The sequence below is a fragment of the Vitis vinifera genome, chromosome 18 (assembly GCF_030704535.1).
Source record: "Vitis vinifera cultivar Pinot Noir 40024 chromosome 18, ASM3070453v1".
NCBI classification, from domain to species: Eukaryota; Viridiplantae; Streptophyta; class Magnoliopsida; order Vitales; family Vitaceae; genus Vitis; species Vitis vinifera.
In genome coordinates this window covers 8,010,538-8,025,808 of record NC_081822.1, presented here as the reverse complement: position 1 = coordinate 8,025,808, position 15,271 = coordinate 8,010,538, and the positions used below count along the sequence as shown (strand labels likewise).

At 34.3% G+C, this 15,271-nt stretch overlaps 3 protein-coding genes across 3 annotated transcripts; all 3 read right to left on the bottom strand.

The window, feature by feature from the left end:
- Positions 1-2,132, bottom strand: LOC100260801 (cytochrome P450 81Q32). The gene is made up of 2 exons (XM_002285025.3): positions 1,150-2,132; positions 1-751 (listed from the first exon to the last, which is right to left on the bottom strand). Exons 1-2 carry the CDS (start codon positions 2,065-2,067, stop codon positions 137-139), a joined length of 1,533 nt encoding a protein of 510 aa, XP_002285061.2. The 5' UTR covers positions 2,068-2,132; the 3' UTR covers positions 1-136.
- Positions 2,133-2,839: 707 nt separating this feature from the next.
- LOC104882529 (cytochrome P450 81Q32-like) lies at positions 2,840-5,569 on the bottom strand. Its single transcript, XM_010666238.3, has 2 exons — positions 3,576-5,569; positions 2,840-3,472 (listed from the first exon to the last, which is right to left on the bottom strand). Exons 1-2 carry the CDS (start codon positions 4,134-4,136, stop codon positions 3,377-3,379), a joined length of 657 nt encoding a protein of 218 aa, XP_010664540.1. The 5' UTR covers positions 4,137-5,569; the 3' UTR covers positions 2,840-3,376.
- Positions 5,570-6,019: 450 nt separating this feature from the next.
- LOC100255729 (cytochrome P450 81C13) lies at positions 6,020-9,552 on the bottom strand. Its single transcript, XM_002285030.4, has 2 exons — positions 8,511-9,552; positions 6,020-6,781 (listed from the first exon to the last, which is right to left on the bottom strand). Exons 1-2 carry the CDS (start codon positions 9,408-9,410, stop codon positions 6,158-6,160), a joined length of 1,524 nt encoding a protein of 507 aa, XP_002285066.1. The 5' UTR covers positions 9,411-9,552; the 3' UTR covers positions 6,020-6,157.
- Positions 9,553-15,271: the final 5,719 nt, after the last annotated feature.

The window sequence follows — 15,271 nt, the reverse complement described above, 5'->3', positions numbered from 1 at the left end:
TAATTTAATTTTCATCTTATTAAGATGTTTGGATTATGTTTTATAACAAAAATTTATTATTATGAAAATCAAGTTCCACCTTTACTAAAATATATACGTCAGTTAGGAAGATACAAGGGGAACTGTGAAAGAGAAGTCACAGCTCTGAAAGGACCTTAATCATGGAGTTTCGTGCTCTGCACATAGCCTCTAATGGTTGAGCCTTAGGCATAGTGAGCCCTTTCCCTTCAGACATGTCCACTTCCACTTCGCCCACCCTCTGCCACTCAAAGCACTGCACCAATGCTGCCAAAGCCAACCCCATCACCCGATTGGCCAGGCCAGCTCCAGGGCACCCTCTCCTCCCCAACCCAAATGGTATAAACCTGCAGGCTTCGCCTTCACCGCCTTCAAACCGCTCTGGCCTGAAACTTGTGGGGTCCTCCCATACCTTAGCATCCCTGTGAATGGCCCATGCATTCACCAACAACATCGTACCACCTCGTACATCATACCCTCCAATGCTACAGTCATCTGAAGATTCATGTGCAACAAGGAGTGGTGCTGCAGGGAACAACCGAAGGGTCTCGTTCACGATAGCTCGGAGGTAGGGCAGGTCGGAGAGGTCTGGTTCCTCAACTAGACGTTGATGACCAATTTTACAGTCCAACTCCGTTTTAACTTTGTCTAACACCGTAGGATGGTTGAGCAGAAGTGACATAGCCCACTCCATCGTCACTGCGGAGGTGTCTGTGCCCGCAGTCAGCAATGTCTGCACACATTATATTGGAGGCATGCATCAAGCTCTGATATTATAGGCATTAATCAACATTGAAAGATGGCTACCTAAGCGAGCGAGTGCACCAAATATCATTCCCAAAGTTCAGAACCAATTGGAAGAAATTCCCAATTGGTCTTTCAGGCTTCATCTTCCTGTTATTAGGCGATTTGTGGGTTGCAAAGCATGCCAAACAATGGAATTTGTTTTTGTTTTTAAAATTTTAATAATTTTTTTATGATTCAGTACAATTTTTTTTTCTTTCAATTAAGCCTAATTTTCATATATTTGTGTGAATGCAAAAAGTTCAAAAAGAATAAATGAGAATTTTTTGCAACACCAAAATCCAAGTCAAAAGCAAATCCGGCAACTAGGGGGTGCTGCGGACATACCAATATCATGCCTTTGATAATGTGATCGGCGTAGTATTCAGGTTCTGAGTTCTGTAAAGCCAGCATAGAGTCAACGAAGGTTTTAGTCTTTCCTCGTTCCTGCCTATAAGAGTTGTTGTGATTTCGACCCTCATCTATCAGACCCTGTAAGAACGCATCAGTTCTTCTCTGCAATGCCAAGACCCTCTTTTTCAAGCCTTGAAAATCAAACCATTGTAAAAATGGCAAGAAATCCCCAGCATTTGATGCCCCGGACGTTTCCAAAATCTCCTTTATAATATCTCTAAAGCGGCTGGCCTCCTCAAAATCCTCCACATCTGTCCCAAAATATCGCTTCCCCGCAACTATCCTCGTAATAATATTGAAAGACAGCTCTGATAACCTTGACTTCATCTCCACTCTTGCAAAACCTTGGCCCGATCTCTGAAATAGATTTCTAAGTAAGAATTTGACTTCATCCTGTCGAATACCTAGAAACATGTTGAGGCGGTTCGTAGAGAAGATTTCAAGTGTGGTAAGGCGGCGAAGATTGCGCCAGTGCTGGCCATAAGGGGCTACCCCCAGCGTGGTATAGTCATAGTGGAGGTGCTTCCCAGCAAGAAGGCGTGGCCTATTTGCAAAGACCTGATCATGCTTAGTGAAGCATTCTTCAACCGCAGATGGGGATGATAGAAGAAGCACAGTTCGGAATCCAAATTGGAGGGTAAGAACTGGACCATACTGGTCTGAAAGATGTTGCAAGGATCGGTGGACTGGTTCTTTCAAAAGATGGAGGTGTCCTATGATGGGAAATGAAGGCGGGCTGGGTGGGAGCTTTCTTCCTCGTGATTGCTTATGGTAAAACAGCTTTGAGAGGACAATGAGAAAGAGAGAGGAGGAAACAGAAAGGAAACGGAACCAGGTTTCCTTCATGATCATGTATTTTTCTCCTTTTTGTTCCAAGATCTTCGAAGTAGTGTTCGAGTCCTGCCTTGTTATAAAAGGATAACTGGAACCGTTTTAATGCCCTAGATGCAAAGCAATTCATTTTGTAGATGCTGTCTTTGACAGGCCAAGTTTGGACGTCGTGACGTGGATCCATATGTTCAATGCCACAACACCGATATTCCTAAGAGAGACAAATTTGCCTTGCTTTTCATGGCGGTGCTCCTTATGGTTATGACTTATGCGGCCGATCGAGACCTTTATATTTTTCTCTTGGACGCTAGTTGATGTTGATTTAAAGATCTTGGGATAGATCCGATGAACATGCTGGTCTGGATAGGGATTTAAAGCCTTCAAAACGTTGTGGATACGGCTGCTTACTGCCACCCACTTTAATTATCCTTTTTGATATGGACTTATTATCAGCTATCTACTTTGGGCTCAGTTAAGGCTTTGCTCCATTCCAAAGCCAATGGTATGGTCCCCCACTATCATGGCAGATTCAGCCAGATAAAGGCCTACATGCTAACCCTTAAGAGAGTCAGAGGCCTATTCAGTTCCATCCCTGGTTGGGCTTGTTGAAGCTCCCAGTTTGGCTACATCGTCGTGGGTTCAATTCATGAATTAGTGGCAGACTTGTTTGGGCTTAGATATGGTTTTATCAAGTACTCGAATTTATTGCCTGACTAACAATGTTAATTTCAATAAAACGTTCGAACATCCTGCAAAATACATTAAAATTTTCAAATACTTTATTGGAGAAAAGCATATAATCACTGGGATCATGACCACCCATTCGTACACACAATATATATGGTTGCAACTGAATTAAAACAAGCTACAAATCATGCAATTAAAACCATCGGAACAATAGCTAGTCAAGCATCTCAGGAATAGTTTACAGCTGAGAAAGTACATGAATTGAAGTTTTTCTAGGTGCAAACATGAACTCGCTAGACACGCTCGCCTCAGACCCAGCCTTCTCAACCGCTTCCCAGTCAAAGCACTGAATGAGAGTGCCCAATGACAATACTATTAGCCTCATTGCCAAACCTGCACCAGGGCACTGCCTTCTACCTAAGCCAAATGGCGTGAACTTTAACCCGCCCTTCTCAGATTGGGGCCCTTCAAATCTTTCTGGCTCGAACATTGTGGGATCTTCCCACAGCTGGGGGTCCTTGTGCAAGGCCCAAGAATCCACCAACAACATCGTTCCTCGTGGGATGTCGAAACCTCTATTACACAATCATCTGATGCGTCCCGGGGAGGTATGAATTGCCCCACAGGACCTAATCTTAGTGTTTCATTCATAACACAATGGATCAGGATGTGATACTAAGAGCGATATAGCCGATTCCAAAGTTGAAGCTGATGCATCTGTCCCTGCTATCAGCATCACCTAATTAACGACAACAGATAAATGGTTAGGGGAAATTTTATTTTATTTTCATTCTTTTTACTAAATACTATCTGATCCCTGGATTTTCTATTTTGATTATTACCATTATCATTCCCTTGATGATATCGTCAGTGTAGAATTCAGGTTCCAATTCTTGCAGAGATAACATAGTATCTATGATTATTGACCTCCTCTCCCCATGAATAATAGAAGAAGAAGATCTAATGTTTCGACGTGCATCAATCATGGCCTTCAAGAATAAATCCCTCTTTCTATATAATTTCTTCATCTGCCTGGCCTCACGAAAAGTACACCACCTCAGGAATGGAAAGCCTCCCAGACCCACCTGCCTGGAGGGACTGAAGGTCTGCTTAATGTCATCCAATCTATGCCTAGTTTCATCTGAGTTCAGGTCATCATCTTCGAAATACCTGTTTCCTGTAAGCATCTTCATTATGATATTAAAAGCTAATATATTAAAGGCCGACTTGATTTCCACTTTCTCAATCCCTTTGATCGAGGACTTGAACAACTGTTTGGTCAGAAATCGAATTTCCTCCATTCGAATATTTGAAGACATCTGAAGGCGCCTGGACGAGAAAATTTTGAGAGCAGCGAAGCGGCGGAGGTTCCTCCAGAAAATCATCCATATCCATATCATCATCTACTATTCGAATTTTTCCTTTCGTCTTGCTTTTCACGCTTTGCTTTGTGCACTGGTTTGAAACTGGCAAACAAGAGAAATTTTGAAGAGGATGATTCGATGCTCTAATGGCGCAGAAGCACGAGTGCAGCCATTACATTATAATACCTCCCAGATGATCTCAGCTGTTACGTGAAGATGAGTCAACACTCAACAGCACAAGAATGGGTGAATAAAAAAAACCCCAAAAAGAAAAAACAGCCAAAACTAGTTCACTTGCTTGTCTAACACCAAAGTAATTAGACAAGCCTAAATATAATAGAAGTACTGTTAAAGAAATAGAAGAGAAAAACACAAAAGAAAACCTTAACCAGAGGTGGGACTTGAAATTATTAAACCAACTTGATATTTGTTGGTGTGCAAGAATATCACTCTTAAGCATGGGAATGGATCACCCAAATGATGACTCTTAGAATAAGTTCATATGGAATGATGTCGAATATGATAAAAAGTTTGATTAATTCTTATTGAATATTAATTAGTTTTCGTATAAAATGATGAAAGCCCAATATATCATTAGGAAGCTACCCACAATATCACTAAAGGAAGCTATGAAAACGCTATCCACATGATATCACTAACAGAAGTTATGAAAGGGTAGGTATGGAAGCATGGGGAGAAAAACAGGAAAGTGAAAAAAAAAAAGACTAAGGGATGATATAGATAGCAAAGTAATGGTCACTCTCAGAATTGGGGCAAATATCCTCACCATGGTATGCCCACTAAATCTCTTGGAAAAAAAGTCCAACCAATACTCTAGTTTTCAATTCCCCTATTAAGATCCACATGGGGAGAATTGGGGGAAAGCTATAAAGATAAAGACTGGCTGACATCTGGAAATGAAAAGCAAAAATAAGCACCGAAAAGGGCCAACTACTAAGGGGGTGGAGAGTCAAGGAATTAATCGATCATTTTGAAGAAGGAAGTTTATCGATAAACACTACAAGCATTATATGATGAGCATTAAATATGATTTAATAGTATTTTCATAATCATGGAATATTGTGTAAAATCATATTCTCAAATCAAAGAACCATAATTATTATCTTGCATTTCATAATGAGGTATGGGCATCCGAGCATCAATCAACCACTAGCATGGTGACCATTTCTAACCGAGCTAACCACTTCCTCTAAATATCCCAGAAGCACCGATTTTGAATAGTGCCTTGTTAGTTCACAACGTAAGGTCAGTCTCATAGCTCGTTCAACATATGCCCTCGTTCTAATAAAAAAAGTTAGTGCAAAAGTTGAAATCATCCAAATTTAGAAGTTTTGAATTAATGAATCTTTATGTTTCTTTATTTTGTGGGTTGGTCCTAAATTATTCGTTATTCAATTGGGAAAATTATTAAACGTGTGTCGTGAGTTAAATATATAATTTTAAAATACACAATATTTGGCTTTTTTTTTTTACAATAAAATTATTTTTATCCTAGAAGTCGATCTCTTTATTCAATTCAAAAAAATTATTTTTTTAAAAAAATTTCAAGTGTTTCTTGTCCAGAGTTCATAAGAGCACAGTAGATAATGTTACCATATTATGTTTATTATTTAAATTTCTTATTTAGTTAAATAAAAATATTAACTTTCAAGATAAAATAAATAAATAAATAACCATAGACAGACTGGAAGTCTTGCATACTCTTTCGCTGGAAATTATTGCTTATCTAGTTTGCTGCTTAACTAGAGGATATAATTTAATTACTCAACCACTTTTAAAGATAGTCATTCCATCAATGAGAAATAGTTAGTAGATCATATGAAACTAGGGCACAAGCATCATGGCTATGCTGTCATGTCCATATGTGATAAGAAAATGCTATATTTTTTCCTTGCCAGGGATTTTGGATGCAAGAAAATATTCTACGACATAAATACCTGATTCAAATGTATCATATATAAGATTCAAATGTCTGTGGGGATAGCCATGATGCAATAGCAACATCTTATCCTATTAGAAGTGGGATAGTATAAAGGCATTCAAAGTTGAGAAAGGAGGCTAGTCATGGTGGGGCGGGGCCGAAAGATGATCTCCAAAGGCTTAGCCTTGGGCATGGTAATTCCCGAGCCTGGGCTCATGTCCACCTTCTCTGCCTCCACCCTTTCCCACTCAAAGCACTGTATGAGCCCACCTAATGCCAGTGAAACTATCTTCATAGCTAAGGCAGCTCCTGGACATGCCCTCCTTCCTATACCAAATGGAGCGAATTTGAACGCTTCTTTTTCCTCATTCTCCATTCCTTCGAATCTCTCTGGCTTGAACTTGGTTGCCTCCTCCCACACCCTGGGATCCCTGTGCAATGCCCAAACATTCACCATCACGGTGGTACCCCGCGGAATATCAAATCCACCCACACTGCAATCTTCAGATGACAGATGAGGCAACAGAAGAGGAGCCGTGGGATAAAGTCTAAGCGTCTCATTGACCACACTGCGGAGATATGGAAGCTTGGCAAGATCCGAGTCATCTAGCAAGTGTCCCGGTTTGACATGGCTGTCAATTTCCGCTCTCGCCTTCTCCAATGCCTCTGGATGATTCAGCAGAAGAGACATTGCCCATTCCAGGGTCACTGATGATGTATCCGTTCCCGCAGAAATCACTACCTGAAGCACATAATTGTTTTGTCAAATGTTGGTTCATATATATAAGGAAGGCGAGACAATTGTGTTTTGGATCCAACTGAATTTAAAAATTAAGTTTTAGTCCATCTAAGTTGAATAACTGATGAGAAGGATATAAAATATGAAAAGACCAATATACCCTTTAAAATTATTTTTTATTACAATATTTGACAAACTTTTTTATCTTAATTTTTTTAATAATTATACTGAAAACTTCTTATTTTTAAAAAACTAATTTTAAAAAATTTATATATTCTAAAAATATATCATTTAAAAAAAATAAATTTAACATATTTTTATTTATTTTTTATATATACTTTTCAAGATGTTTGATTTTTAAATAATAATAATAATTTATTTTTATTTTTTTGAAAAATAGTGTATTTTTTTCAAATCACTTAATTATATTGAATTTTATTAAAATTTATAAAAGGAATAAAATTTAAATTAATATTTAAATTTTGTAAAGGGGAGATTTACAAAAGGTCATTTTCGAAAATATAAAAAGTTCATATCATTATTCTTAATTTTCACACTTTCTCTAGATATCCGACTTAAATGATAAACTTATAAGTACCAAAACTTAACTTTTGAAATCCAAAAACAATTGTCACAAGTTTTTTCTAAATCAATTCTACTTACCCAGCGCAAATCAAATGTGGAAATTAGAATGAAGGTACTTTTGAATATATGCCCTATGTGAAATCAAACTAAATCATTGCTCAAAGCTATTGAAATTGACAGCACGACAAAAGGATCCTCCCCTGCTTTTTAAACACTTACACCACGCCACTCGAGAGGGTCAGGATGCATCAATTTTAGGGGTTAGTCATATATTTTTATTTAAGAATATAGTTTTTTTTTTCTAAATTTGTAAGGGAAAAAAAAAAAAGAATACCGTTCAATCAAATTCTTATATTTGGAAAAAAATCAACAACCAGAGCTGAAGTCATGTTTGACTAAAGAGCTTAACTTGAGCAAGTTGTGGAACATTCCGAGGATGAATTAGTATGAGCACATGAATTAGTAACGCAACGCAGGATAAGTATGAACTTAGACTTTTAGAATTTTAAAAGGACTCATGGCGTTTTTTCATCTCAATTTCTTTGCTCCATTTGAAAAACCTAGGTCAAGAATTTCAGAGATACTCGATTGATTGTGTGGTACTCCTAGCTTTGCGTTTTCCTAAAGCCTTAAACTTAGGCCATGGGATAGAGGTGGAGGAAAATGCAAGTCGTCTTCCAAAGACAACGCCAGTCTTCTCCTTGCGTGGAAGACTTGCCAAGTCTTTGTTCCCAAAGTGTATGCCCAACAGTTTTAGCTTTCAGATTTGGATCAAATTTATGTTGGTTAGGATAATTGTTTAATAAAAAAGTTATTTTGAGTAAAGCTATCTAATAATCATATTAATTAATCCCATTATCATCCTAATTTATTTAATTTATGTTTAACTCATTTTAAAATTTGATTATAGTGACTCGATGAATTCCTAACTCGACTTTGTTTTTGATTTATTGATAAGATTGAATCATTAAATGGTTCCAAAACATGTTGCTGTTAAATAATTAGTTCAGGTTCAAGGTTTGGACTGCCTAATTTTACCAACACGAAACCCACCAAGACAAATCGACACCCTCGACACCATAATAATTAGTCGAACGGTAAAGGTCGTTTAATAAACAAATATTAACAAGAGGATATGGAAGCTTACCAGCATCAGACCTTTGATGACGTCATCCGTGTAGAAATCGGGCTCTGATTGTTGGAGGAACAAGAGGGTTTCGATCAATGTCCTCTTCTTTTGCCACTCCACTGCGCTATTGTTTCGTCGGAACTCATCTAACATGCCCTGCAAGTACCCATCTCTCTCCTTCCCAAACTGTATTACACTCTTCTCCAGCCCTTTGTAACCCACCCACCTCAAAATTGGAAAGAAATCACACAGATTCGTGGTAGTGGTGGGAACGAAGATCCTCTTCAATCGTTCAAGAAATTGCCTATTCGTCTCTATTCCTTCAGCCTCCTCTTCGATACACCGCTTTCCAGTAATCGTTTTCATGATGAAATTAAAGCTGAAAAGAGAGAGATATAACCTCATATCCACCTTTTGGGCTCCGTCGTTTGAGACTTTAAACAGCTGACGAAGAAGGTAACGGACTTCTTCCTCACGGACGGTTGAAAGGAGCAGGAGTTTGTTGGAAGATAAAATCTCAACGACGGTGAGGCGGCGGAGGACGCGCCAGAGATGGCCGTAAGAAGCCCAGGCGAAGGCGGTGTAGTTGTAAGTAACGTGATCCCCAATCATCGACCGAGGCCGGTTTGCCAACACAACGTCGTTCTTGGTGAAGCATTCTTGGACAGCGGAAGGAGAGGATACGACGACGAACGGACGGCAACCGAATCGGAGAAAGAGGATGGGACCGTATTGGGATGAGAGAGCCTGTAGGCCTTGGTAGAGCGGCGGCTTGAGGAGGTGGAGGTGGCCTATTACTGGAAGTGCAAATGGACTTGGCGGCAGTCTATACCTCTGCCTCTGCCTTCCATGGAATAAGAATTTGATGATCAGGATGATTGGCAACAAGATCACAGCATAATGGTACAAGTTGCCCATTCTCAATTTCACTCAGCCTCGCCGGAGAAGTTATGTTTTGAGCGGTCGATCCAAAATAATTGAGATTTTAAACTCCAATTTTTCCAATTTCAAGAAACATACGTAAATGTGATAAATTATTAGATCTTGATGCACTCGGTGCTGAATGGGCTTTTTATACCCAAGATGCCCTTCCTTATCCTCCAGCTCAGTTTCCACATCTGAAAAGACAAAAGAAACAAAAAAAAAAAAAAAAAAATTATCTCCTATTGATATCCTACCAGAACAGAAAAACAAATAAAACAAAAACTGTCTATTTACTTCAAATAAATAAAACAAAAACTGTCTATTTACTTCATCTCGCATGAACACTCAACCCTGAAACTAAACCTTAATCTTCCTTGTTTTCTTCACATTTTGAAAAATCAAAACACCTTAACCTTTTTTTTCTTCCTCTCATCTAAAAAAACTGAAAAACCCTCACCTTTTCCTCTCGTTATAAAACCTCTCTGCCTCATTTTGTAATGGTTATACAACGCTATTCACGTGCCCGTTGTCCACTCTTCTTCTATCCGAAGAGCCCACCCCACTCTGACTAAGAGTCCAATCCGAGTACGGTGGGAGCAGGACTACTCAAATCAAATAATTCTATGTATTCCCACATTTTCCAGGGAGTTAAAATCGGGTTTCATGTGATGCATCTTGAAGGCATTCGTAGATATAAAAAATTTTACGGTTTAAATTAGGATGGTTACCGTGGACATATATATATATATATATATATATATATATATATATATATAATAGGTTTACTCCACGTGCAAGGTACGTGAACACTATTTTTGATAAAATTAATAGTAAATTAATTTTTTTAATTTTATTTAATAAAAACTATAAAATATAATTTATAAAAAGAAATAATTTTTTTTAAAATATATATATATATATATATATATATATATATATATATATATATATATATATATATATATATAAGCATATGGAAAAATATAATTTATAATTAAATAGCAAGATTATTAATTTAGACCTATTCTATAGTTGGGTGTTTTTATGTGTGAATTCAAATCAATAAAAAATATTATTTTATTAAATATTCAACTCCTAATTATTTTCAAAATATTACTAATTAATTTTAGTAAATAATATTAATGAATTTCAATAAAAATGTAATATGAAATAAAAATAAATTTATTTAATTTTTGATTAAAAATATTATTAAATAAAATTATCAAATAATAGAAGATGTAAATATGGAATAAAAATATTTTTTTAATTGAATTTTTTATTAAATAAACTAATTTTAATTAATCTTAATTATCACTAATAAAAATTACTAAACAACACCATTAAATAAAAAATCTATTATAAATTTTTTTATAAAAAAACTCATCTTCATTAAAATTAAGAAATAATATTAAATAATCAAAATTAAATATGGAATAAAAATCTAAAGTAAAATCATCATAAAATTCTTCTTAATCTTTATCATTTTGACATTTCAATCAACTTAAACAAGAGGGTTGTACAATGGGATGTGGGTTTGTACACGAGCTATTGTGCATGACCCTTGTGCAGTGAAAAATGGGTAAATGGGGTTCATGTGTCATTCTGTGGTGCATCACTTATCCAAATAGCAGAGAAAACGGTTGTATTTGTTTTTACGTGTAAATTCAAATTAATAAAAAATATTATTTTATTAAATATTCAACTAATAATCATTTTCAAAATATTACTAATTAATTTTAGTAAATAATATTAATGAATTTCCATAAAAATGTAATATGAAATAAAAATAATTTTATTTAATTTTTTATTAAAAAATATTATTAAATAAAATTATCAAATAATTTTAACATCAAATAATAGAAGATGTAAATATGGAATAAAAATATTTTTCAAATTGAATTTTTTATTAAAAAAATAATCTTAATCATCACTAATAAAAATTTACTAAACAACAACATTAAATAAAAAATTTGTTATACTTTTTTTTTTTATAAAAAAACTCATCTGAATTAAAAATTAATTAAAATTAATAAATAATATTAAATAATAAAAATTAAATATGGAATAAAAATCTAAAGCAAAATCATCATAGAATTCATCTTTTATCTTTATCAGTTTGACATTTCAATCAACTTAAACAAGAGGGTTGTACAATGGGATGTGGGTTTGTACATGTGTTATTGTGCATGACCCTTGTGTAGTTTAGTGAAAAATGTGTAAATGGGGTTCACGTGTAATTATGTGGTGCATCTCTTATCCAAATAGTAGAGAAAACGGTTGTATTTAATTCTCAATTAAATTACATATATGTCATTCTTATTTAATGTTGACATGTGATCTTCTTATTCAATTCTTCTTTTTTTTTGAACCCTTTTTAAGGTAAAAAAAGAATGCCTCATTTGTAGACAACTTTGATTTCATGTAAATTTTTTTTTTAAATTACCTAGAGAATTTCTTTGGTAAACTTAAATATCCATATAAAAAATTATGAATATTTAAAATTTGACTCTCATGTAATAAAGTTGTAGTCTTAACGCGAAGCAATGTCATATTTTTGGTACTTATGTGCTAAAAGTCTTATCTCATACAAATTGGCTTGACTTGAATGTATAGTGGTATTCAAGTTTTAATATTTAATTAAAAGCAGAATAATGTTTGACGCCTATGCAAACAAGTTATAGCCTTGATATTATGTGATGTTGTATTTTTTATACTTATGTGTTAAAGTCTTTACACATGTAAAGTAATTTGACTTAAATGTATAGTGATATCCAAGTTTTAACATTTAATTAAAACCAAAATAATATTTAACACTTATGCAAATAAGTTATGACCTTAATGTTATGCGGTATTATACTTTTAGCACTTATGTGCTAAAGTCTTCACCATGCAAATTGGCTTGACTTGAATGCATGGTGGTATTTAAGTTTTAACATTTAATTAAAACCAAAATAGTATTTAACACCTATGCAAACAAGTTATGGCACGTTGTACTTAAGTGCTAAGGTCTTCACTTATGCAAATTGATTTGACTTGGATGCGTTATGATGTTCAACTTCTCAAAACTTAATTAAAATTGAAAGTGTACTTGACACCTATGTAGACAAGTCATAACCTTAACATTGCGCAATGTTGTACTTTTGGCACTTGATGCAGCTTTAGTGCTAAAGTCCTCACTCTTGCGAATTGGTTTGACTTAGATGCATAATAATGTCCAACTTCTTAAAAATTAATTGAAATTGGAACTACACTTAACACCTAGGTAGATGACCAATCTTCTTTATTGTATTAAAATACTTAAGCCTAATACATAGTAGCTTTGGTCAAGAAAAATCAAAGAAAAAATTACTATAACTTTTGTAGTATTTTGAGAATCGTCCTCAAGGATTGGTTTATAGGATTTGTTAATACTGTAAATGAATTGCTTTTGTTTGAATCCTAAAGTGGAAAACAATATGAAAATAAAGTGAAAATAAGTAAATAATAATAATAATAATAAATTAATAACAAAATGAATATTGATTTTAAATTTGATTGATTCAAGTTTGGGGTTTTCCACAATCCAACTTAGGGTATAAGAATTAGAGAAAACAATGGTCTTTTATGTAATATGATTTTAGGGTTTTGGGATCTTTAGCCCCTCGTAGTCAACTTGAATTCTATAACTCAAAATTGCATCTAAAGCCTAATTTTTCATTTTCAAAACAGATTCCTAAAATCATTAAATGAATTAGATTGATTACCGGTTTAAGATTTGACTTTTTAACCTTTCCTACTCCTTATAGTTTTGTTTTGAGGCAAATAATGATAGTGACGACCATGATAATTAATGATCAAGAGTTACCAAGAATCACTAGTATCAGGTAACAACCTAGCATATCATTCCTTAAACTAACTCACAAGGATATGATAAAAATTGATAAATTGTAATTCAACCAATAATTAATCTCATTGTTACAATAATTTATCCATTATTCTTATAAGTTTTTAGCTCTTAGGTTTTCACGAGGATAGTGTCACATTCACAATCCATAATAGGGTAAAAATCCATAATTTGAATAAAAAAAACTAAAAACAATATATTTAATAAAGAAGAAAAGAAAATAAATCAAAGTTCTCGTCTTCTTTCACCTTCAATGTCAAACTCCTTGGATGATGATCCAAGATGTTTAAACCCTAAAACCAAAACAATTTATATAATATCATCAAGTACCTAACATGTGGCACACTCTCATTGGCCACTTATTACAACATAATTACCTAAAAAATAATCAAATAGTGATTTCTAGTTGTGTAGGGTCTACTTAGGGTGGATGGAGTTTCCTAAATGTAATTCCCAGGGTAGAGAAGGCGAAGCATCAAAGTGGCAATGGGTGAATTCAAAATTGGGGTCATTTTGAATTAGATTTCGAATTCATAAGTTGGATTTCAAAATGACCCTTCAACTTTGCATAGTTGTCTTCAAATGACCATAACTTTTTCATTTCAGCTCCAATTTGCACATCATTTAAAACGTTGGACTTTTGACTTCCCAATCTTCAAAACAATATATAGTATGCCTAAAATGGACTTTGAAAAGTGCTCCAAATTTATCCTCAAAATCAGAATATATGTTACCACCAAATTTTGAGTTCTAAATTTCCATGCAACTGAATCTTGCTTCATGCCTCATTTCTTATGTTTTCTTGCCTTATTTATTACTACATAATGATCATTTATTATCTCTCAAACTCATGATATCCTCGTCTTGCCTTTCCTCATAGTCCATGAGTCTTGACTCGCTTATTTCCTCATTTAACCTTTTCTTAATCTTTCAAAATCTAAAGTGATTCAACTTGCACTATTTTCTTCCCTTGAACTTGAAATAAATCTTCAAAATACAAGTTAAACTCATAATTAGGGCTTTAGCATTGATTTGGGTCAAGCTGGGTGATTTGACTATTATTTGATGCACAAATCATATCAAATATGTGACATTAGAGCATTTATTTTGGTTTCAATCAGTAGGCAAGTCATAACCTTGATGTTATGTAGTGTTATACTTTCAACACTTAATTAAAATTAAGTCATCATTTATTACACTTTTTTTTATGACTAAACTTAGGTAATTTCCCTAAGTTGCCTACGTACCCTTCAAAGATAAGTGATCAAGTCAAACGTAGTTCATTATTATTATTTAACACTCTAACTTATGCCTAGATTAAAAGAAAAAATTAATTTTGCGAGCACATGTCCTAACTTTTGCCTAAATTGCCTTTTTGGGTTTTCAACTTAGTGGACCTTATATATATATACACCCTAACTTTTTCCAAGATTAAATAGAAAATTTTAATCTTGAAAACATATATCTTAATTTTTGTCTAAGTTGTCTTTTCAAGTTTTCAACTTAGCGAAATTTTTTACCTTTTTTTTTTTTTTTTTTGCACTCTAACTTTTGCCAAGACTAAAACAAAAATTTAATTTTGCGAGCATATGTCCTAAATTTTGTCTAAGTTGTCTTTTTGGGTTTTCAACTTAACGAACTTTTTTTTTTCTCTAACTTTTGTCAAGATTAAAAGAAAATTTTAATCTTATGAGCATGTGTTATAACTTTTGCATAAGTCGTTTTTCAAGTTTTCAACTTAGTGGACTTTTTTTCTTTTTTTTTTTGTCATACGCAGTTTAATCTCATACAGGTCAGAAGCATAGTGTGACTCAAACATAGTAACGATTTAACAATTTGTCATTGATAGGGCCATTTCTTAATCCGTTTTCAGAGACAATCTTATAAGCACCATTGGTGTAAACTTCTTATGTCATATAAAGTCTATCATATTTTGATATAAATTTGTTTCTAGTCTTATGTGTGGTGATGA